This window comes from Alligator mississippiensis, chromosome 3, assembly GCF_030867095.1.
Source record: "Alligator mississippiensis isolate rAllMis1 chromosome 3, rAllMis1, whole genome shotgun sequence".
Lineage (NCBI taxonomy): Eukaryota > Metazoa > Chordata > Crocodylia > Alligatoridae > Alligator > Alligator mississippiensis.
The window spans coordinates 114087029-114112329 of record NC_081826.1 but is presented as its reverse complement, the minus strand read 5'-3'; the positions used below and the strand labels follow the sequence as shown (position 1 = coordinate 114112329).

The following is a 25301-nucleotide window of genomic DNA, read 5'->3' as shown; positions in this document are numbered from 1 at the left end:
TCATGATGTTTCCTAGGATGAATCATATTCATTTCTCTTTCTCTATATCTAAATTATTGAAAAGGAATCACACCCCTTCAGGAAAAAGAAAATGCATAATCATCACTAAACTAGTTAAAAGCATTTCCTTGTTAGTCATTTGTTGTTAAGGACAGAAATGGTGGGTTTAATGAGAAACTGGATTTGAACCCTGAACTGCTAAGTAACTTTTAAGAACAGAATGGCTTTAAAATCATTATATTCCTCTAACTCTCAGACAAAAAGACTTAATGTGATATTCTCTAAGAAAAGTCAAGCTACGGAGCAGGTGCCTAAAACCATGTAATCCTACTCTAGTTGACATTTGCTTTGAATAAATGGTCACATTTATGAAGTCTATATTTATGGTATATACACTTTAATGCTTTATCAATAATGTTTTAATAAATGGTTAATTAATTATACAGTACAGCATGTCAATAGGTAGCTTATAAACATCTATAGCACTTTCTACTAATGTGCTTATAAACACCAATAAAATATACTAATCAGTCATGTAAAATGTTTAAAGCCTCTATTCATAGATTCTAACCCACAATATAAAGTGCAACCAAATATGCTAAATATTTACTAGGAGACAAAGGTATTACAGGTAGAGAATAAAATAACTTCTAGCCTCATTTAAGTAATTAAGATTAATTTCTGTTGTTTACCTTGGGATATGGTATTTCACATATTTCAGTAATGCTTAAAAAGTAAGGTATTTATACTAACTCCGCTTCTTTTTGTGTTACAGCTAGAACTAACTTTCAGCTATTTAGAAATCCAAGGAATAACTTCCAGTAAACCAGGGCAGGTGAGTGCTTTCAATTCAAAAGCATTTTCTGTTTTAAGAACATAGTTAGTTTTAACCTCCATTCTAATCAAGCAGGTAATTTAGTAAATCGAAGCTCTTATCTAGCAAGCAGAGTGCATATTTGAATTTTTATGTTCACAAAGCTTGCAAGCCTAACAATAATAATAATTTAAAAAGTCAAGTTAAGGAATGAAATGTGTGGGTGGGATGAAGAGAAAAAATACAGTCCTTTTTCATAAGTCAGTTGGAACAGAACTAATTGGATGTAAGTTTGCATTTGTAATGTAAATGTGATATTTTCCTCCAAGATAATGAAGAACAATGATTATTGTTGTACAATCCACACCCAGCAAGTTCTATTGCTTTTTTATGGAGAATAGTGGCAAATGCTGCTCTAAAATTGCATACAGAATTTGTTTATTTTCAGTTATAATGGTTCCACTGCTTTATGAAAAGTTGAATCTTCTTTGGATTGCAACAAATATATTTAAATATAAGCTATAGTTATATGAGCAAAAAAAAAGGGAGTGACACATGCACACATACACACGTGTGTGTGTGTGTGTGTGTGTGTACATGTAACAATCTTAAAAAGATAAATATTTTGTAAGTAGATCTAACCACCCGATTGTATCACTGCGTATAAGTTTCATTAAGATATCTCTGTGTGTTTGGTTTTTGAAGAAATTGTTAGAACTTGGTGCTTTTGACTTCTTATTCCAACACAATAGAACTTTTTTGTTATATTTAGCATTTCATGTTTTAAGCCTGATCTTTTAAAATTCCTTTTACAAGCTTTTTCCTTAAATAACTGCAGTTGTTTTTGGGTAGCTTTTAGTAAATGGTGTTTGTTTATATATGTCTTGCTTACTTTCTTTTTTTGGCTCAAATGCAATCCCAGTATTCTTGAAAAGTCAGCATTATATTTATAATAGGTAGAGATGATAGTGGGATAGAAGAGGATTTGGCAGACTGTTTTCAGGCTACTGGGGGTTCAGCAGCATTCCAGTGGCAGGGGATTTTGCCTGGACCTGCGCTGTGCTAAAACCAGGGGATGGGGGAGATGTGGAAGTCAGGCCTTAGTACCGGACTGTCCAAATTTGGGCAATTCCACTCTACTGCTGGAATAAAGTTTTGCACCTTGGCTTTTATACAGTGTGTGCATGTGAAGGGCCCCCCTCTAGTGGCAGAGCAAAGGGACAGAAATTGCCTTTTATCCAAGATATTGTGCTACCTAAAACATTTGATAGGCTTATGCAATTCTTACATATAATTACATTTAAGATGTGTAGTTGAAGACTGGCTGGCTCTATGGCAGTCTCCTGGGGGGCAGTCAGGGGGCGGAAAAAAACAGCTTTACTTACTGTCTCCCTAAAAATAGTTTGTGGTGGGAAATAAGTTATTGTTGATATTATTACAATAGTTCCTCATTCGCTCAGACCTCATTGTGTTATGTTCAGTATCAACATCAAACAAAATGCCACAAAAAGCATTTAATATACCTTTAATACAAGAAAGATGAATAAAAACATAAAGGGAAGCACAAGAAAACAATGAGTGGTAATGAAGATGGAGAAACATTGTTTTCTCTTGCCACCGAGGAAGAGGACACATAGCAATGGGTTTAGACTGCAGCAAAGCAGATTTGTATCAGATCTCATGAAAAACTTTCCAAGTGCTAGAACAGTAAGACAGTTGAACAAGCTACCTAAGGAAGTTGTGGCATTCCCCACATCGGAAGTTTTCAAGAAGAGAGTGTACTGACTTCTGTCTGGTAGGGTTTAGGAAAAGCAGCACATCTTGCATTTGTGGGGGAGGGCTGGATTAGATGACCCTTGAGGCTCCTCTGAGACCTTTGATTCTGTGAAAATATTGGTCAGCCTGATGACATTGAATAATTATTCAGCCATAGAGAATGATTGCCTAAAATCCCCAGAAGGAGTTGAAGATTACCAGTAGAAAAGGTGTGTAAAGACCCACAGTGTATGTTAAATCAGGGGTTTTCAACCTTTTTTGGTCAGTATACCCACAGCAGCTGATTGATGGATTGAGGGGGATGGGGGGAGGGGATGGCAGCGAAATCATAAGTGCCAGTGGTGCACGGCAGCAAAACTTTAAGTGCTGGCGGTGCATGGCACCAGCGAAAACAAAAGCACTGGCGCAAGCAGCACAAAGTGCTTGCAGCCCCACTTCTCCACGCTGCTGCTGCTGCACACCTCCTGGAGCCTTCCCAAGTACCCCCAGGGGTGCACATACCCCTGGTTGACAGCCCCTGTGTTAGATTATTATAGCATCTTCTAGGTTTGCTTTGTGTACAAGGAAATATTGGGCATTTTAAATGGCTGGAAAAAGACTGGGAAAGAATTCCTGTCAGTACTACAGTCAATTTATTTAATTCAGAACAATCAAAGTGTAAGACAATTTGATAGCAATACAATCTTTTTGTTGTTAAGATCCATACTCCTCAAACAGCTTTGCAGTTGCTCAGTTAAACAAGTTACTCCATTAATTGAACTGAGAAAATAGTCTATTATGCCTGCCAAAGAAATTTTCTCACTCTCGGTATACTGTCTTAACATTACATGTAAGTGTTGCTGATCAGAATACTTGCTTGTCTCCAGAGAATCATGATTGTAAATGACTTACCTTTTCTTTATGCTTAAGGAGGTGTGTTCTGCTTATTGATTATTTTTAGTGTCGCTGTACTAGGCTTGCAGTTCTGAAACACGTTTCAAAATCAGAGAAGGCTACTGCTATGGGTTTTTAGTTAGGGTTCAGAAGTCTCAACTGATTTTAAGTTCGTTTGAAAACGTCAAGACATTTGGCTTAAAGAAAATGAAAAGAGAAGTTCTGGTAGCCATAAGTTCTGGCTCCTACAACAGCTCCTACTGCCAAGCCACCAAAGTATATGCATGCCCAGTAGGGGTGTGCAAAATGGGCCATATTCAGTTTGGATTCAAATTCGGCCCAAATTGGGGACAGTGATTCAATTTGTTGATTCGGATCACTGTCCTTGGTTCGATTCAGCTAAATCCAAATCTGAAGGTACAGTGCTGATTCAGAAAATCAGCAATTCAGCCATAGACACAGCTTTAAATGTTTTTTCTACATACCTCAAGGTACCAGGCATGGGCTGCGATGGTGGGGCGAATGGAGCGTTCCACAGGAGCACAGAGGGGTCCCCCCGTGTGCTCGGTAGTGAACCTGGAAGTGGACTGGAAGTACTTCCAGTCCACTTCTGGGTCTGCCACTGAGCACGCTGGGGGGCCCCCCCCAGCACTTCCTTGGCTCAGCGATTAGCCATGAGGGGACCCCAGGTGTCTTCTCCAGACCCAGGAGGCACCAGTTGCTGAGCCGGGGAGATGCGGGGGGGCTGCACACTCCCCAGCAGACCTGGAATTAGACCAGACATGCTTCTGGTCCACTTCTGGCTCTGCTGCCAAGTGCACTGGGGACCCCCCCGCACTCCTATGGGTTATTCCATCTGCCCCAGCATCTCAGCATTCACGAGCTGCCTGATACCTTGAGGTATGTAGAAAAAACATTTAAAGCTGTGTCTGTCTGAATTGCCAAATCTTTCCAAATTTCTCTGAGTCTATTCAGAGGGTTCCAATTCGATTCAGAGAGATTAAAGGGTCTCCTGATTCGATTCAGCCACTGAATCGGCCCAAATCTCCACCAAATCAAATCAGGGACCGAAGCTTCACATACCCCTAATGCCCAGCTCTGTGTGGCTTCTTTCAGCAGCTGTGGCAACAGAGCATGAAATGTAGCCTGGGAAGACATCAGCTGCTGAAAGGACTATGGCAGCCAGTAGAAGGCGTGATAGTATTTACATGTGCCTTCTGCCAGCTGCTAGGTGGTAGCAGAAGCCTTATTCCACATGGCAGAAGCAGAATAACTCTACTGCAAGAGAGAAGGGTTCTGCCACCTTAGAGAAACTTTGGGTATGATGCCCTCAAAGATTTGCTGAAAAACTGAAGTCAACTAGGCCTAAATTCCCTTGCCATTTTTCCTGACATTTCTTACTTGGAACATTTGTCTGATCTCAGTCAGAATGTACATATGCTTATTTATGTATGAACATTAATTATATCGAACCTTCAGAATTTTTTTAATGGAAATGAGTTATACAGTGTGTGTATGTGTGTGTTTTCCTGGCCTGTATTTTATGCAGTTAATTGTAGAAATGGAGAAATGCAACATTTCCATGAAGATGGCGTCATCAGAAGATGTGAATGAAGTGTTGGCGCACATTGGAACATGTCTCAGGAAGATATTCCCTGGTCTGTCACCAGTGTAGGTACTCATGTTTTCGGCACCTGTCATGCATGCAAATTACCAAAATGTGCAGGGATACCAGCCTGGCTACTGTCCCCTCTTCTCCTGTTCCCACCTTTCATCAGGAGCGTGTCTTAAGATTTAGGAAGTGTTTTGACGCAGATCCTGACCGTAAATTCTGTGCATTCCTATTAGTATGGGAAAAATCTTTAAGTAATTTGGAGCCTACAGAGAAGCAGGCATGGCTGAAGCATATGGCACTTTGGAGATTTCCATGGGCTAAAAAACTGATCGCAAGCCTACAGGATGTCCTAAATGAAGCTAGGTGCTTGGGTGGGGGAGTGGAAGAAGGATTTACAGGAGTATAACAGCTTGTTCTTGCTCCTTTACCTCCAAGAACTGACATACCTAAGTGTAGCCCATTGCTTTCCATTACTTGCTTTCTCTAATGATTGTCCCTGAACAACTGTGATATTGTCTGGTTTCTTCCAGGTCACTATTTACGGGGAGGGTGGGCAGAATGGCAGTGTCAAGTAGCCAAATTGGAGGAACAGGTGTGGGAAACAGGTCTGTGTGTTTCAGACTTCATTGTTTGGAGTCTGAGGCCTGGATCTTTCATCATATACCTTCAGAAAATTGACTGGACAGAAAACTTTCCCATTTGACCACTTAAATTTTGCCTTTGTTCTGTTGTCCATCTTTCCTGATTTGCTCTACCTTTTTCTGTTTCCTTTCTCTTATCTATATCATCTTCTTCCTTTGTACTCATTGTTAGTTCTTGTTTCCTTTGCTTTATTTTCAGTTTTTTCTTTGTCTTTCTCTGTGCCACATTTTAACTTGCATCCCCTAGATCTCATGTCTCTACCATTCTACTCTAGTTTTCTGGGGGTTTAAAAATATTAATTAGATAAAATAGAATTTTCTCTTTGACAAATAGACATTTGCAGTAAAAGTTTTAAAACTGACATTGCAGAAAAATGTAGTTGACATGGCTGAAGTCACTTATTTTTTTTCTCTTGGGTTCACAGCCTTTTATTACTCAACTTTCCTGCAGACTGAGTAGAAAATAAAGTCCATAAACTTGGGGAAAAATAACCTACCAGTTCATCTCTAAGGCATATCTACTGTTTACCCTGACAGAGATGAAAATCTTCCTTCAGGCTCGTTTGAAAACAAATGCAGAGGGAATAAAGCATAGTCAAAGTGTCTCAGTGATATTGTGACCAAAAAGAGAAAAGCATGGAAGGAGGGAGGACTGTAGAAGCTTGTGTATATTTAGATCATTGTTTTCTTTGATTTGTTCTACACTTTTTTATTTTTGGCCCTCTTGTGAGCATAGCTGCAGTACTTTGTAGAGATGTATGGAGTTACTAGTCCAAAGAATGAACAAACTGAAAGTCCCGGCCAGACTCTCAACTTCATGTAGATCATCAGGCTCTCAAATTGAAGTCAGTGACACTGAGCTGTCATAAAACTGGTGCAAGACAAGAATCAGTTCAAAATTTCCCAAGAAAAGAAAGCATTATACCTTTTGCTAACTAATTATAGAGAGCTAAAAAACAGTAGGAAGTTGCATAGTTCTTCAACCACTCGGACAAATGAATGTTTTTATTTCTTAAAAATAAAGGCAAAGGAACTTGTATTTTATTCAGGAACAGGAAGAAAACAGATCAGAATATAGAGCAAGGGAACCACAGTGTGCCAAGTAGACCACAGCACCACTTCACCTGTAGCCTTCTACAAACAGCAGCTATTGACCACTTGCCAGCCTGAAATCACCTATGTATTTTTTTCCTTTCATTGTTGATGTAGAATAATAGGAGCCACAGGTGAGCCTAGTACAGAACAGGAATTATTGAGCCCCCTGAGCCCATCCATAGGGCTAAGAAAGATAAGAGCTAGAGCAAAAGACTGTTTCTGAGACAGAGAAGAAACACCCAAAGACAGTTAAAACATAGTCTTAGGCCATGGACAGGCATCCATTTCTAGTGCCAAAGAATTTCTGTGAAATTTTAGCTCCAGTAATTTTTGTGAAATTCTTAGCGTTAGAAAAATAGTGCAGGAGTTGGAATTACACAGGTGAGCTCTCCAGCCCGGAAGCTGTAGAGAGATGCTTCTTGGGTCACCCCGGCCCTGGGGAACCCACTGTTTGATAGCTTGCTCTCTCCCCTGGCAGGGAGGGTGGCAGGCTGTCAATAGGCAGTTGGTAGCTGCTGAAAAGCAGCAGTTGCTACAGACAGACGCAGGACTATGTGGTTCCAGTCACAGGAGAATAGCCCCCACTCGGTGCACTTCGCCGGGTCCCCATGAAGGAATGCACAGGGCAGGAGGCAGAGGTAGCACAACTGGAGCCATCCCCAGCAGGATGGGTCCACATGTGGGAAATGCCCCCTGTCTGTGCACAGACTGATTCCTGGATCTAGGCTAGGGTGGGAGGTGCATGCATGGGGCTTGAGCCCCAGTTTCCAGCTTGAGGGAATGTCTTCCCAGGGTGATCCGGGTCTATTCAGTGGCTGAGGGGCATTGGCCCCACAACAGGGTCTGCACAGCACTTCCTGTTAGGTTGCCTTTGGGCAGGCTTCAGGAATCCAGTGCTCTCCCTTTCCTTTAGAGAGAGGGAGGGAGAGCAGAGGATTGTGGGATACTGGGTGTCCTCAACACCCAGGAGATGTGTACATCTGTTCAAGTTAGTGCAGGAAGAGAGAGATCTTCCTGGTTGAAAGAGGGAGAATTTTCTTGCTGATGAGCCAGTTTTCTTCTGCAAGAAAGCCCTTGAACAGCAGCATACTCCTTCTTTGTACAGGGAGAAAAGCTTTTTTTCCAGCACAGATGTGACACCTGTCCATGACCTTAGTCTGTAATACCAAAATAGTCCTAATATTTGGGGGAGAGATGTCACAGGACAAGTTTGCATCTGTGAACTATGGCTTTATGCTGGTGAAAAGGCATACGTGGCTTCAGGAATCATGCAGGGTTAGTTGACTGGAAGACAGAAAGAGAAAATAAACGTGATAACTAGCAGCATAGTCTGTTTGGGTTTTAGAAACAGACTTGAGATATATCGAAGATGGCAATATTTTCCTTTAGATTCACAAGCAGGAGGCAAGTTAGATTCTATTTAAAATAAACATGCTTTTTGTGTGTGATTATGTATGCAGACAGACATTTTTTAATCCTGTCCATTTCTCTCATTCATATATAGGAGAATTATGAAAAAAGTTACCATGGAGCCCTCAGAAAGATTGGCTAATCTCCAGGCACTATGGGACAGCCAGACTGTGGCAGAACTGGGCCCTTGTGGTGAGCATGAATTTTAAGGCTGAGGTATAAAAAGGTTAGAATCACAGTTTGTCAGGAAGTTTAATTCTATTTCTGGCAGAACCCTGTAAAGATGTAATTAGTTTTAAGGTGTAATTTGCAGAGCATGGACTTCTGATTGGTGGATGAAGATACTTTTTTTAAGCTTCATTGCATGCAACCTGTCTCATATCACAGACCGTGTAGTGTAGTGTTGGTCTGTGTCGGTTTCTGCCTGCAGTATAATGGATACATTCCTGAAGGAAAAAGAGGGTGAGTTTTGAAGCACTTTAAGATTTTTTTGTGGTTATTTGCTATAGTGTAAAATGTTGTTTTTATTTTGCTCCTAGGGGGCTTTTCACAAATGTACGCATGTGTTTGTGACTGGCTTGGATTTCCTTATAGAGAAGAGGTACAGTGGGTAAGTACATATCTCATGCTGAGGGCTGTTTTAACTAAGTATACAAAGAATGGCAGAAGGCAGGTCAGGATGGGACCACAGAGACTGACTGCTTCAGTGGGGCCTGAGCTGTCATTGGCGACAGCCTTCTTCATCAGATGCTATGCATGGGTGTGCAGAAAGCAGAGTTGCTAAATGAACTTGCTTTCTGCACATTCATTCACAGCATCTGACAGAGTAGGCTGTCACTTGTGAAAGCTCATAGCAATTATCTTTCTGAACTAGTTAGTCTCCTAGGTGCCCCCTGATCTACCCTCTGCCTGACTTCAGGCTAACACAGCTACCTCTCTATACAAAGAGTTAAGAGAGCAAACCACAAAACCAGCAGAAACAGTTTTCTAATAAAATGTGGTTTTGTGCATTTTTAACAGGATGTAGATACAATTTATCTGACGCAAGATACAAGGGAGTTGAATTTGCAAGACTTCAGCCATCTCGACCACAGGTATACGATACTCAATAAGGCTTATCATAACCTGAACATAATCATTTTTTCATTACATCTTACCCAGTTCTCATAGAAGCAATGCAGAAAATGCTGACAGGCTTAAGAACTGTCAGTTGGGTTTGTCTGCTTGATGGAATGACAGTAGCCCTTAATTTTAGCTTCTGCCATAAATCTGTACTCCCTCATTGGCATAGAAGCCATGCAGCGTACACTTTGTTTGTTTAGGAGCTTATGTGTTATATCTATTTACTGTAGATAGTGCAGAGATAGTGGAGATTGTTTGAGTTCACCTTTTCTTAAATTTTTGCATTTATAAAATTAGCTGACTGATACTTCTCACTCTGGGGTACCACAGCTTGCAGGTTCCTCTTTGCTGAATCCAGCTACATCTGGTAAATAATGTAAAGAAATGTTGTTGCCTTGGCTCCTGCAGAGTCCCCTTTCCCTTGCATACAGTGGGGAAAATTACTTTTTCCAATAATCTGTAAAAAGACTGGGAGTTACCAGTTCTGGTACCACAGAAACTTTCTAAACCAAAGATACTATCAAGTGAGACACCAGGGTTCTTAACCTGACTCATTACCTTAGTGTTAATTGCCTGAAGTGGAGGCAATTTCCTGTACACATATATGATCTGTCCTTTAGTAACAGAACTTGTCTTCCAGGTGTGAGGTGAAGTAGTCCTGACTTATCTATCTAACAGCATTCAAATACTCCTTCATAGTTGAGTCCAAAATTGAAAAGGCTATCAAGCAAGAAATAAATCTTTGTGTATTGTTATCATGATCATGCTGCTGTGTTTGGAAACAAGTTCACCAAGAGGTTTTTTGTATACATAGAATAAGATGGAAGAAAAGCTTAATCCTTGAGGCATGTCACTTTTTAATATCTCAGCATGAGCATAAAAACAGTCTTGTGTATTAGCTTTGCATTAGTGTACAAAATTCTTTTGTTGCAAAATACTGTTCTTATTGTTGCCTTTGTGATAGCTGTATATTTCAGAATACAGAAAACTGCAATTCTGAAAAGACATGTAGTCTGGTCACTGTTTATCTGAAAAAGTTATTAGGATCACAAGCACATCTAACTTTCTGTCTCCCTCTGTGTTTAATAACCACCCCTAAACTGATTGAATATAAAACTAATAAACCAGAGGAAATGAAGAAAAGACAAGCTGCCAAGTGCTATTAATGTCTATTTGGAAGCATATGCTGTGCAGATAGGCGTCTACCAGCCCATAATGCTGATTGGAAACCTTGGGGATGAGCAAACTAAAAAGTTAACATTAATAAATTATGTGCATTGATAATTTTGATTCAATTTGCACTAGAGCTACTTGCATGTGGAATCATACGTATACTTATGTCTTAGTTTCCATTGTACAAGGCAGGGGTTTATAGAGTGCCTGTTGTGTGCATGTGTCTGTATGTATTTAAGTATGAGGCAAGGAATTATCTTACTACTGCATCATGCTACCTTGCATACTAAATAGTGTGATAATGTGTTTCTGCTGTGCCATAGCATGTTTATCAGCATTAATAGTGAAGACTGTAACAAAAAGGGAGCAAATTATATAAGGAGTTTGGAAATAAATGGAAAGGGAATCATTTAACATTTTATTTGTGAGTTCCCTTTTACAATTAAGAGAGGGCTTGTGCTGAAAAGTATGTTATCCTTTTGCAGGTCTCCTGTTTCTTGGGGGGGATATAACTCCAGGGAAGAAACAGGGATATGTTGACTGGAATCAGTCTGTCAAAGATATATATTAAATCATGCAAAAAAGCTTTGTAGCATCATGCTAGTAATTAAGAAGCTTAAATATGTCACAGGCTGAAGAAAAGTAGTGGGGAGACTAGGGAGATACCAACTCAAAAAAAAAATCTGAATTAAATATTCATATTTGAATGGATGTTGTTTAACCAGTCAAAAATTCATATGAAAATGAAGTCAATTCACACAAAATCTAGTTTATTTCCTAGATTTTTGTTATTTTTAGAATGCAATGGCTTTTAAACCCATATTGTTTGGCTGTTATGGTAAAGGCAAATTAAATTAGGTATAAAATAATATTTAAGGAGTCATTTAACTGAACAGCTGTATGACAAGTGTGTAAAAATGTTTTTCTTTTTCTAGAGACTTAATACCTATAGTTGCTGCCCTGGAATACAATCAATGGTTTACAAAACTGTCCTCCAAGGATCTGAAATTGGTAAGTAATACTCTGAAGGTACTCCAAATCTTAGAGACCTTTTCTGTATTTTACACTGTATGGGTACAGTTATCAGAAATGGAAAGCTGAGAGGACTACCGAAAAAAAACTTCTATGCATCATCTGGCCATGAATGCACCAGAGAAGTATCTTATCATTTAGTGTTAGACATTTCAAGCAGTAATATAAGACCAAACAGGAAATTGGCTTAAAGGAACCTGGAAACAGTTATTTGATTAGCAGGTGGGGACATATTTGCATTATATTTTCATTTCTAAGAAAGCAGGCTTTTCTGTCAATCTTCATGATTAGCTGAAGCAGAAAAAACCTTTTGGGTTCCTGGGGCTAAGACGGTCAAAAAACGATAGTAAAAAGTGAATTGTCCCGATTGCAGATAATGTTTTTGAAACCTGCTTTTATATCTAGGATCAGACCCTATCTATCCCAAAACAATTAAAAGGGGCAGAATCCCTTTAGAAGTGAATTGATGTAACTTTATGTATAACAATCTTGCTTGTGAAATCCCTCAATTGTTGCATTCCAGGAACACAAAACAGTGGTCTATAAAAAGCTGTGGGACCAGGAAATAACTGCATAGGGCTAGTCTGAGAAGTTTAGTCAGTACTTGAGAGAGTCAGATTATGCACTTCAATTTGTTTTTTGCTGAAAAATCCGTTCTTGACATGATGAAAATATTTCCCTTTTCTCCACTTTTTTGGAAGTAAAATAATTTCTCTTGTACATGGCAATAAAACAGTAACTCAAAGCCCCAGCAGCAGAAATCTCTTTTCCTAAAGATTGAAATATTTGGAGTATTTCAGTTGCCCCATGTCCCCATTTTCTTCTGTGGGCCAGGCTGAACATTTTCATCCAGAGGTGAGACTGGTGTGTAATCAGAGATGTAGTTTAACCAAGCTACTTGTCAAAAGTAGAACAGGGAACCTGAGGTACTTCAAATCTAACTTCCAAGAGGCACTATAACAAGACTTCCAAATCAAATTCTTCTTTTTTCACAAAATATTTTGGTATTTGAATTTCTGCCCAAGGTCAGTTTTTTCTATGGAAAACAGATTAAAAATTATTCTTTGCTGCTTTGCTTTGATAAAAATTTCCATGAAGGCAAGGAATAGCCATATTTCAACCAATTTTCTCAGTACCATTGCTCCTAATTCTCTTACAATGGTATAAGCTCCTTTATTTCATGATGACTAAGTTAACTACAGTGGTCTAAAATATTTTTTGACAAGGAAATCACAAAACAAGGCAGAATTTGTTTGGTTCCAGTACCAAAGTGGCTGACTGCTTCAAGTGTGCCTTATCTACCTAGAGGAAAGCCACACAGGAGTCTTTTCCCTATAATGAAGGGGAATGGAGCACTGACCAACCTTGAATGTTTTCCTGTTCCACATGTTTAGGGTTTACTGTCAGGAATTGGACTCTTGTAAGGAAGACTCTTGTGGAAAGTGGTAAAGGCAGAAAATCTACTTGATATTCATCCTCTGAAGATCTGGGAATGACCCAGTAGGTATAGAGAAACAACACATTTCCTCCATGGTAATTTAATTTTGCTCTGGGGCAAACATAGAGCACATTCCTGCTGTAGAGTCTTACACTGTTGTAAGTCAAACCACTGCCGTGTAAAGTTAATCCTTAGAAAGTGAAGAGTCCTACTTTTGTAGTTCCTACCATCTTTGATAGATAGCAGCAATATTTTTTTCACCAACAGCTTAACCTCCCCCTTTATAATCATTCTCTTATGGCAACAATGATTGCGTTTTGTACTACTGAACGATGAAGTGCAGAGACAGTGCCAGTGGTGAAAGGGAAATGACAGTCTTTAAAATATGAGTACAGGTGACATTATATAAAAACAATTTTTTTCTTTTCCACGTTGCACGATTTTTTAATTATCTGAAACTTATACTAAAAAAACTTAAAAGACCTGAACATTTAGCCTTGTATATTGATTGGACAGTGGAGTCTGACAGTATATAGGAACATAGACTCTCAGGACCTTGTATGAATATCAATGAACCATTTTTAATGGGGAAAGATTTACTGGCCTGAACTACATCATTTTAGCAGCTATAATCACTAACAAAGTTCAGTCTTGAGCTTCTAATGGATCCTGTGTGATATGTTTTGGAGGAAGATGGTAAAATTCCAAAGTGAAGTAAAATAAAAGATGGAGAGTTACTGTGATTTGTTATATAGCTTTTGGATTACAGTTAACATCCCTTCCTCCCCTTGCCTCCACCTCTCCCCCCCCCCCAAAAAAAAACAAAAACAAAACCAAACAAACAAAACCCACTAGCCAATTAACACTGCAAAAGCAGTGCTATCTTCCTGTCACATTCTGGATAGTCATGGTTCCCATGACTGCTTATGCAAATGACAGAACATGACTATTAGGCCTGTGCTTAACAGCACCATTTTGTTTCACATTCAGTTTTGATAGTTCAATGGAACAGCATTCTGTTTTGAATTTCATTTAGATTCAAAACAACTGTTCCATTTTGTCAAAACTGAAAGGCTGTATCAATGCTGTTTTGACTTTCGCTGGGGGTGGGAAGTGAGCCCAGCTGGGTTGACTTCCCATCCCTGGAGCTAGATTGGGCACGGGGGCAGAGAGTCAGCCCAGTTGGGCTCATTTCCACCCACTGTGCAGCTGGGCTGACTCTCCACCCCCCACCCAATTGCAGCACAGGGGGTGGAAATGAGCCCTGCTGGGCTGTCTCTCTGCCCCCACGCCCGATCACAGCACGAGGGGTGGAAGTGAGCCCAGCTAGGATGAGACTCCACCCCCCCTCCCCCCCGGGCCGGATCGCAGTGCTAGGGAGGGGAACTGAGCCGGGCTGAGTTCCCTTCCCCTGCGCTGTTATCGGCTTCTGGCAGTGGGAGACAGGGAGAGCCAGGGCTGCGCTCCCTGCTGGTGCCCTGGTTCTCCCCTGTTTCTTGATGCTGGGTTCAAAACTTGAAATGTTTCAAAACTTTCGAAACATTTCCACTAGCCTCGTTTTGTTTTGAGGTTGTTTCAAAGCCCCTCATTTCAATTCAGTTTCACTATTTTGACCTCTAAATTAGTCGAAACAGTGTCAGATCGAAATAGCCGGTGAAATTTTGCACAGCTCTAATGACTATCGTGGATGTGATTGGGCATGCAGCAGTTCTGCATGGAGCTAGGAGAATCTGAAATAAAACTGCAGGGGGTGGAGGTGGTACTGTATTTCCTGCCCATAAAGCTCTTTCCTTGAGAGTGTGCAAACAGCATCTGTTCCTTGGGCGCCTGTGCATTGTTGTGCTTTATTGTCTGCATTTTGGTGTTCCTACTTTGTCTAATGGGTCTTTCTAGTTGAATCTTTTTTTTCATTGTCAATAATCCCTTTTAATTCAGGGATTACCATGTGTGGAGCCTGCGCCTCGCTCCGCCTGGCCTATCGGGGTGTTGCCCCTCCCCTCAACTCGCCTGCCACGACTTGGATGTACTCAATTACCTTCAGAGGGGTCTCCAGTGGAGATCTTTATCCTGGGTGGGGCCTCCCGATAGACGGTGTTACTCACGGTTATCAGACGCGGTGATCCACGGGGCTCCGCCTCCCCTACACCCCGTCCACACGCCAACCGCTGGGCGATGTCTTCCAGATGTTGCCAGGCCCAGTAGGATGGCCTCTGACCGGTTCCCCGGTTCCCGGTCGTCCTCCCTCCTGCTGGGAGGGGTTTCTCCTTTCTCCTCCCTTATAGATAATACTCCTCCGAACCAGGGGGAGCTGGTGGGTGCTTCCCCTGGTTCCAGCCCCCTCCTGGGGCCTCCGCTGTCTCCCCTTTCCTCCCGTCCGCAGGGCGCTCCCCTGCCTCCTGGGCGTCTGCCACTTCAGGACGCAGAGAGAGTGCCTCGGCGTGCACTCTCTGACTGCCTCTCGCTTGGCTGCTTGCGAAAGGCTTCCAGCTCTTGCCTAAACTGCCTGCTTGAGACCCGCAGGCGGGGTCCTCGCCGCTCCGTACGAGAGCCTGCAGCACGGGCAGCACACCCGTACTCTCTCTCCCTGGCTCTCCTCCCTTCCCTGTCCTGCCGGCGTTTTTAAATCTTCCCACAGCGGCCACTCCGGCCGCTGGGATTGGCTCAGCTGTTCGCCGCGCGGGGAACAGCTGTTGCCAGAGCCAGCGTAATGGCGGCTCGCGCGGCTGCAGCCGCGGATGCGGCTCTTCCTCCCGCTGCCCCTCTGCCGGTACGTATGCCCTTCTGGGGGCTTGCTCTCAGGGTCTGGGGTCTGTGGGTCCCCTCTTCTCTCCCTCACTCGCCTGTGGGGGCGCTTCGCCGCCACACCATGGATGCAGAAAAATGTTCTGACCAAGCAGTTTTTATATTTATGGGGCCCCTGTCACGATAATAAACAATTAGGTCCTTGTTTGCTGGTCCACTCCTTGAATGACTCTTGTTAGTTTGCCTCTTGGTTAGAACATTCCCCAGATTCACTATTTTGGTCTGAATCCCTTCTCCAAAGGTTTCTAGGATATACCTGAAGCTATGATTATTACTGTTTGTTACTCATATCATGGTAGTAACATGGAACCCCAGTCATGGACTTGTGCTTAGCTAACACCTATTTATTTCCTGTATTTCCGAAGATGTTATTTTGTTTGCTTAATCTAATGTTAATATTTCTTCTCCATGACAGTCCACCGATGTCTGTGAGCAGATCCTAAGAGTAGCCAGTAGGTCCAATCGATTGGAAGAACTGGTATTAGAGAATGCTGGGCTAAGAACGTAAGTAATGTTTCTTGAAATGTTGTGTTATTATTTATTCATAGCTTCCTAGATATAAATTACGTGTTAGAACTAACAAAATAGTGAATACAGAAATGACAATCCTGAAATATTATTCTATCTATGTAATTTTATTCTGGGTAGGAGATACAGCCTGTTGAAATAGAATGAATATATCTAAACAGCCAAACTACAAAAATGTACTTTCCTCCACTTGTAATAGTAACATTGTAAAAAGCAGACAGATGCTTAAAATCTAAGCTATTTACTGTACTCTATTTTTTTTAAATATATAAAGCAATTAACTATACAATTTAGTGTGTATATGCTACAGAATTATTTTAGTATCTAGGCTGGTAATTAATAGTTGTTCAGACAGTTTGTTTTTCTCTTACAAAATGGGGGCAAAGAAACCCCCCTCTTACATTACGTGGTCAGTATTTGAGTAGTATGTAGATGTCCCGAGAAAGACCACATTCCCCATTGCCTAGGTATAGTACACCATGAAGCAAGACAGTTCATTGTCCCAGTGAATTTGCAATCTAAGCAAGCAAGCCAGCCCAAAAGCAGAGGGAGGAGGTGTTATTTTCACTTTAATATTAAGGACTCAAGCTGAAAGAGATGGAGGAGTGTGTTTTTAGAACTATCTATACATTTAACTTGCATTTGTTTTATTGGGAGTTAGACACCTTGATACTTCTAAAAGTATGGCCCAAGTGACTTTCCTGAGGTCAATCAGGAGGTCTGTGGTAAAGTCTGGTCCCCTGTGCAGTATCCTTAATAAGAAGCATTCAGAGTATAAGTGATTGACTATCCTTAAATTTTTCATCTCATGTCATTATTCACAGCATTAATAATGAGGGAATATTATAAGAGATATTGACTTCCATTGCACATTGCTTGCTTGCTAACTTGGTATAGCTGGAGCTGGTTTTGATTCTAATAGGACTTGACTGATAATCATCCTGAGACATTTGATTTTGTGGCACTATATATATTCCAAGTGTTTGGCAATTTGCCTTTGTGTGTCTCTGGTCTGATCAGCATTAACTGTCTGTTCCTGTTAAGGGTGTATATTATATCAGTTCTGCAGGTTATAATGCCCATTTGCTGGGAGGAAAAAGAATTCATCCTGTTGATACTAGCCATTTCACTTAGCTTCAGCTACAGAAAGAGCATTTTTAATGAGCTTAGATCAATTACCATGGATGGAGTTAAGAAGAGTTACTAAGAACTAAATGTTTAAAGGTTAAGTCCCACTGTGCACTCAGTTCATTTCTTCCAGCTTTTCAAATACTGAAGTCCTGAGTTTGTTTGTATTTTATAGTGCACTTCATGATCACCATGATCATAATGTGAGGCTGCCGAAGTCAGGGCTCCATTTATACTGTGTCAGGGGAGGATTCTCTTATGCGTTGCCCTGGCACACTTGCTAAGCACTCCTGCTGTGCTTTGCAGGCAGGCAGGAAGACAGGATTCACCCCAAGGAAATTCCCATTAGGGCCGTGCGAAGCTTCAGTTGCTGATTCGATTCGGAGGTGATTTGCCCAATTCAGTGGCCAAAAATCCGAATCAAATCGGGAGACCAATTAAAACGTCCAAATTGATTTGTAGCCTCTGGGGGGGGGCAGAGACCATGGGGGGACCCCCACCAGGCCCCATGCCCTGCCTGCTCCCTCAGCCCCCCTAAGCGCCCCCCAACCCCCACCCATGTTCCCAGCCCCGTAAATGGCTGCCCCACCTGGCCCCAGCATCCCGGCACTTTATTTAAAAAAAAAAAAGCCCTGCACTCACTGGTTACTGCAGCGAGCAGCTCTCGGGGCCTCTGGGGGCTCGTGGCAGAGCCCCCCCCTCCCCCCCCCATGCAGCGCAGGGAAGTGGGAGACAGCGGGGATTGCAGGGCTTTTTTTGAAGTGCCAGAATGCTGGGGCTGGGTGGGGCAGCCATTTATGGGGCTTGGAGAGCGGGCGGGGGATGGGGCCTGTTTGTTTCGGAGATTCAGCTGATTCAGTGGTGGTCATATCTCTGAATCAGATTCAGCCAAATCAATTCAGGACAGTGATTCAAATCACTGAATTGAATCACTGTCCCCTGAATCGGCTGAATCTAAATCCAAAGCGAATACTAGCCGCTTCGCACAGGCCTATTGCCCATGCAGTAACAGTATGTCTGTACTGCTTCTGGGCTGTGCAGGAGAGTGCAGCAGAGGAGCACACATTTTCCACTCCCCTACCATGTGCACCAGCACCTGGAAATGAAGCAATGTAGCCTCCTTAGGGCATTGTTGCCACAGCACTGCACTTATAGGCTGGGGCAGACATTGTACATAAATCATTTTAAATGACCAGAAACCTTTTAAACCTGTAACAGAACCAAAATTCAGTGCACTTAAACCACTTTCAAAATAGCTGAAACTGGTTTAAGATAAACCTCATTGGATTTAGTATCAGACTTAACTGATTTAGATCAAACTGGTTTATGAAACTTCTGTCCCAGGCCCACTCCCGGTTCAAGTTAACTCACAGTCCCCCAGCATCCCAGGATGCTTTGCAGCCCCAGGCTGTGCTGTCTGCTCCAGCAGAGCAGGGCTGGCTCTGCCCCTCTGCCCCCTAACCAGAGCAATATCACTGGTCCAGTTGGCTGAGAATGGGGAGGGGAAACCCGGCACTGGACACCAACCAGGGTTTGCCTGGCAAGGGGAGGCAATCCTTCCCAGGCTTTTCCCCCTCTTGAGCAGAGAGTAGGGGGGAAAAGCCACAGAGGGCTTCCCTCCCTTCCTTTTGGCAGTGGCCAGCAGACTGGAAGGCATGCTCTAGCAACCCCCAGCTTCTGGCATGAGTCACTGCAGACATGTGGGTTCATTTCTGGAATCAAAAGTGAATGTTTGTTCACTTGTTTATTGGTTCAATCTGTGCAGTTTAGATTAATCTGCAAAGATTGAATTGATTCAGCCTCAGACTTTTTGACTGTCTGAACACAACTCAGAGGTGGCTTTGCCTCACCTTGGGATTTAGCACAAAAGTGTCTGTAGGGTAGCATAGAGATACCCGAGCTACCTTTAAACCAGATAGCTTGGTTAGCAGTAGCAGTCTAGACGCAGATTATTGAGCAGAATAAATAATAATTATTAACCTCACTTCTTGAGTGGCTCTGGCACCCTGTGCTGAACTCTTAGACACTGAAGCTAGACTCCTAGCACTATACAATAGGGCTGTGCGAAACACCAATGTTTCGTTTCTACGTCCGTTTCGCCATTTCGAAGAGACAGTGTTTAATTTTGTTTTGAAGCACTGTCCTGTTTTGTTTCATCAAAACTCTTTCACCTTTTCAATGAGTTTTGACGTTTCTCCCATAGGCTATAATAGCGAATTATGAAAATGCCTAAAACTTTGTCATTTCTTGCCTGATTTGAATGAAAAACAGCAGCACACTGTAGCAGAGGCTGTGCTGATACCTGGTGGCTGGGGCCAAGCCACACTGCCCCCTTCCGTGCAGGGGGGCTGTGTCACAAGGCCAAGAGCACAACTGCAACTGCTGGTAAGCTGTGGGGGGGGGGCCTGTGGAGCCGGGCAGGGGCCATGCAGGGGGGCTGGAGCCAGGTGCAAGTGAAGCAGGGAGGTGAGCAAGGGGCGCTGGTCCCTGGTGGGAGAGACAGCCTGAGCCTCCTCTAATCTGGGGTGTAGATCCAGGGGCTCACACCCCCAGGACTGCTGCGGGGTTTTGCTGGACTGCTCCTGGGGGTGCCGGATGACAGGAAGCTGCTGCTGCCTGGGACCGGCGCTGGGAGCAGCCCGTGTCTAGCACCAGGAAGGTTGGTGCTGCTGCTGGCCCGAGGCGGTGGTAGCAGTAGCAGCAGCCTCCTGTCATCCAGCGTGCAGGTCTGGAGGCCTGCGCCCCCCAGGAAGAGTCTGGCACAGCCTCACAACCCTCCTGGGGGTGTGGGCCCCTGGATCTGCACGTGGGATGACAGCATGCTGTCGCTGCCAGCTGGGGCCAGTGGCAGCACCAATCTTTCCTGCACTCGGCACAGGCTACACCCAGTGCTGGTCCCAGCCAGCAGCAGCAACCTCCTGTTATCCGGCACGCGGATTGGGGCCTGCATCCCTGGGAGGAGTCCGGCACAGCCCCGCAGCCCTCTCAGGGGTGCAGGCGGCCCCCAATCTGCATACTGGATGACAGCAGGCTGCTGCTGCCGCCGGCTGGAACAACCTGTACCAAACACCGGGAAGATTGGTGCTGCCACTGGCCCCAGCCGGCAGCAACAACATGCTGTCATGCCGTGCGCAGTTCCAGGGGTCCACACCGCCAGGAGGGCTGGGCCCCCGGATCTGCACACCAGATGACAGGAGGCTGCTGCTGCTGCCTCTGGCTAGCGACAACACCAGTCTTCCCGGTGCTGGGCACGGGCTGTGCCCGGTGCCGGTCCTATGTGGCAGCAGCAGCCTCCTGACATCTGGCACGCAAATCATGGGCCTGCACCCCTGGGAGGAGTCCAGCACAGACCCACAGCCCTCCCAGGAGTGCAAGCGGGCCTCGATCTGCGTGCCAGATGACAGGAGGCTGCTGCTGCCAGCTGGGACTGGCGCTGGGTGCAGCCCATGCCGAGTGGCAGGAAGACTGGTGCTGCTGCTGGCACCAGCCAGCAGTGACAGCAAGCTGTCATCCAGTGCACAAATCCAGGGGCTCGCACCCCTGGGAGGGCTGTGCTAGACTCCTCCCGGGGGGTGCAGGCCCCCAGATTTGTGTGCCGAATGACAGGAGGCTGCTGCTGCTGGCCGGGACTGGTGCTGAAGCCAAGTAAGCCCGGCTTCGAAACTGGAAATGTTTCGAGTGCCCTTCTTTCATTTTGGAGCTGTTTCGAAGGCTTTTGTTTCACTTTGATTTCTCTGTTTCAAGCTCAAAACACAGCTTCAAAATGAAACACTCGGCAAAATTTCACACAGCCCTACTATACAAGCTAGCTAGTTTAGAGCTAGCTTAGTTTCTCGATACTGACCCACTCAGAGCATCTCAGCCTTATGCTTCTTGCTTAAATAAGTAAATAAATAACTAAAAGTTGGACAAGGGCTTTTGTGTAAGGGCCTCTTATCTTTGGAGTGCTATCTCATTCTCCTTACTCTACTAGGTCAGAAATATTCCCCCCCACCACCCTTTTGTAGATCTTCTGGTTATTCTGCAAAGCTCATTTTAAGCAGTTACTGATAGAAAGCTGATGCACTTGAGCAGGATGGGGAAAGCTACAGCCCAGGTGCAGGATCCAACCTGCAGAGCTGGGGCTTTGGCAGCATTCAATGGTGGGGACTTTGCCCATGCTGCAGCCGGGCAGCTGGGTGGCTGAGAGCTTTCCTGTCCTGTAGTTATTCTGGCCCACCAGTGGAAAATGTTGCTGCCTGCTCCTCTGGTGCTTGGTGGAAAAATGAAGTGGTGGTTATGGTACTGATTAAGTGATCAGCAGTCAGATGGTATATGGTACAACGAGAAAGAGAAATGCTCTTGGTTTAGACTCTTAATTTTGTAACTCCTGTTTTCCAGCATTGATAACTATATATTAAAGGTGCTCAGAGCATTGGGTGAGTTCCCTGTGATGTAAAGGTCTCTTGAATCTAATATAAATAAGAAATGAGAATATTGCTGGATTGAAAGAAGGACGTTATACTGAGGTGTGTGACCTAACAACTAATGGAAATACTTTGTAGCTTTGTGGTTGATAGCATTAGTCATTTCCATTCTTTGTAGTGAACATATTTTAAGCCTCTGAATGTGGTGTTGATTGATGCAGTAGATATAATCCTCTTTTATTATGCTTTCTTTGCAGCGATTTTGCACAGAAACTAGCCAATGCCCTAGCCCATAATCCTAACTCAGGACTTCATACCATTAACCTTGCTAATAACCCACTTGAGGACAGAGGTACTGTACCATTTAAACTTTTCCTTTTATACAAATGTAATAAGAGGATTAGTGCTACTTCATTCAGCTTTGCCTGAATAAGAGAGTATTGTTCTTGGTGTAATGTCATAGTAAATATCTGTTGTTCACAGATGACTGAGAATTGCTTTTTTTTTCTTAGTTTGCACATGTCTTTTAGCCTAGAGGTGTTTAATGATCCTAATGTAACTAAGAATTTCATTAATTTTGGGCTAGTTTAATTTCAGAGGAGTTACTTTTGACCTAAACAATGGATGAAACCCAGTGAATGCTTTGTGTTGGAGGCAGAAAAATAGTTTTAAATACTACATTTTTTAAAAAGTATATAGAAAAGAATTTGTGGATGTGTCTGAACATAAGAAGTAACATCGCTGCTTACTGTTTCAGATGTTTTCAAACCAAAGTGTTTTTTTGATTCAGAAGCATTTTATTTACGTATTTATGGTCATTGTTTTTGTAAATGTATAGCTATAATCGTTACAGTGTGTGCACTACGCACCTGCATACATCCATCCCAATTCAGCAAAGCAGTCCTCTTGACTTCAGTGAGACTTGAGCACTTGCTACCTTCTATGACTAAACATACATTTTTAGTAATTGCAGTTATGGACATAAGTCATTCCTTTCCGTTATCCCCCAAACAAGATTATTTTTAAACTAAGATTAATTTCCTTCAGTCTGGACTCGACTCTGTGAGCATTGCATACATGGAATTCATATTCCATGTACACCATGCTTTCAGGATGACACCCATCATGAGTTTGTTTTTCAAGAGGTTGAAAAACCAGGATTTTATTCTGTAAAACTTTGTTTCATTTGAGTGTTTTGCAAAACTTCCCTTCCCTCCCCTCCTCCAACAGCAATTTAAAATGGAAAAATGTTCATTTTACTTGGAACATATTTGGGTTGAAACACATTTTTAAAAAAACAATGTATTGGTATTTTTTCTTTCACCTCCCAGATAATGATGCAGTTGTGAGTATTAGTATAGATTTGCTTGAATGGTATGGAAAGTGCCAGAAGAACATTTTGTTCACCTGAGATTTAAAAAGCATAATGGTGAGAGTAATTTTATTTTGAACAGTGTCTTAAATTGTTCTTGGCTTCCCTTAACCATACTGTCAAAATCTGAGCCACCTTTTTAGTCTTATGGCACTCAAGGTGTTAAGTCCTGGCCTTGCTGAAATGATGGGAGATTGATGGGAGATTTGCCATTGACTTTAATAGATCCAAAGTGTCACCCTTTGTTTCTTTTAAGAAACATCATGGTGAAAAATTACTTCTCTCTCTCTCTCATCTTCTCATCAAGGTCTCATGGTAAATGGCCTCATGTTGATGAGGCTGTAAAATTCTTGCAGTCTGTGTGGGTGATGCTGGCTGTACCTGAAATCTGCTAGTTAAATTGTGGAGGAGGGAAGAGTTGAAGGATTTACTAGTCTTCTTAATTGAAGTGCATCACTGCAGTATTTATTCATATTGCTTTTGCTGCCTTCCCCCTTTTGCCATCACCAAATAACATCACATTTGGCTTTTAAAGATATATGCATAGTGAGAGAATCAGCTGCAACCAAAGAGTGCAGAGGACCTACCTGGGAACTGAATATCCTGGGGGGAATTATCAAAAGATTGTAATATTTTGAGTCTCTTTCTTCATTGAAGATGCATAGATTTTAAATCTGTACTTAGGATAGAAAGTCCCACCAGTGTTGCTTTTAAAGTAACTCTGTCTAAAGGCCCAGTCCTATTGGTACTGCAATTTCTGCAAATGTGTACAACAATTCACAAAAACTTTTATGTCAAGTTGAATACTTTCTGTCTTTGGTTGTGGCTAATTTTTATTAATAAGATTAGTGTTTTTATGGAATCTATTATACTGTGTTTCTTGGAATTCCCTTTTTCAAGCAAACTAAGGGAAATATATGTATATTTGTAAACACACAATACAAAACATTTTAAGTAGTTAATGTTTAAAACACTGTCAGTGAATACTTCTTTAAAATTTCTCCAGAAAAAGCTTATTTATTAAAAAAAAAAAAATTCTCAAATGTTTTTCACATCAAGCTAACAACAAATTGCTACAAAGGTGAAGAACAGTAACTTGAATATTCTTATATCCTGAATTTGTTCCTCAAAACAAATTCAGTAAGGGTAGTAAATACTTCCAGCCATCATGACTATATTTCCAGCTACCATGACTTTTTACAGTAAATAATAGAAATAGATCTTCATGTCAACAGCTTGACTATATTAATACAATATGGCAGGTAATTTTCAACTGTCTGGGAAAACTACACATATAATCAGTGTACATACTAAACATATGGTTGTATGAGCAACAACAAAAACTATCCCTGCAACAAAAAATCCATGCACATCTGAAATACAGCTTTTCCTATGTGTAAGATAAAACCATGTGACAAATGCAAAATAAACTGTTTGTACATGATATGCTAATTAGGGGTGTGCGAAATGGGCCGTATTCAATTTGGATTTGGCCTGAATCAGGGACAGTGATTTGAGCCGTTGATTTGGATCACTGTTCCGATTTGATTTGGCCAAACCTGAATCTGAAGATTCGATGCTGATTCGGCCATAGACACAGCTTTAAATATTTTTTCTACATACCTCGAGGTACCAGGCGCGGCTTGTGAATGCTGCAATGGTGGGGCGCATGGAGTGTCCTACAGGAGTACAGGGTGCCCCCCTGCATGCTCGATGGCAAATCCAGAAGTGGACTGGAAGTACTTCCAGCCCACTTCCAGGTCCACCGCCAAGCACATGGGGGACACCTCCCCTGCCTTCCTGGCTTGGCCTTGGGCCATGGGGGACCCCAGGTGCCCCTCCCAGACCCAGGAGGCACCAGTCGCCAAGCCAGGGGGCAGGGAGAGGGGTCCCCCGCCCACTTCCCAGTGGACTCGGAAGTGGACTGGAAGTGCTTCTGGTCTATTTCCAGGTCTGCTGCCAAGCACGCTGGAGACACCCTCACCCCTCCGTGCTCCTGTGGGACTTTCTGTCCGCCCCAGCATCTCAGTATTCACGAGCTGCCTGGTACCTTGAGGTATGTATGGAAAAAACACT

The 25301-nt window shown here is 42.7% G+C and overlaps 1 protein-coding gene across 3 annotated transcripts in view; it reads left to right on the top strand.

Annotated features, from left to right (window-relative positions):
- CARMIL1 (capping protein regulator and myosin 1 linker 1) overlaps positions 1-25301 on the top strand; it is a 303334-nt gene that overhangs the window by 145520 nt on the left and 132513 nt on the right. For 2 of the 3 annotated variants that reach the window (XM_059724311.1, XM_014606732.3), the window contains exons 5-12: positions 776-835; positions 5013-5134; positions 8319-8416; positions 8764-8834; positions 9245-9318; positions 11455-11530; positions 16207-16295; positions 22111-22205. In XM_059724311.1, the coding sequence (XP_059580294.1) occupies positions 776-835; positions 5013-5134; positions 8319-8416; positions 8764-8834; positions 9245-9318; positions 11455-11530; positions 16207-16295; positions 22111-22205 (685 nt within the window). Of the gene's footprint in view, positions 1-775; positions 836-5012; positions 5139-8318; positions 8417-8763; positions 8835-9244; positions 9319-11454; positions 11531-16206; positions 16296-22110; positions 22206-25301 lie in introns of those variants that run through there. The other variant, XM_059724312.1, reaches the window with a different exon arrangement.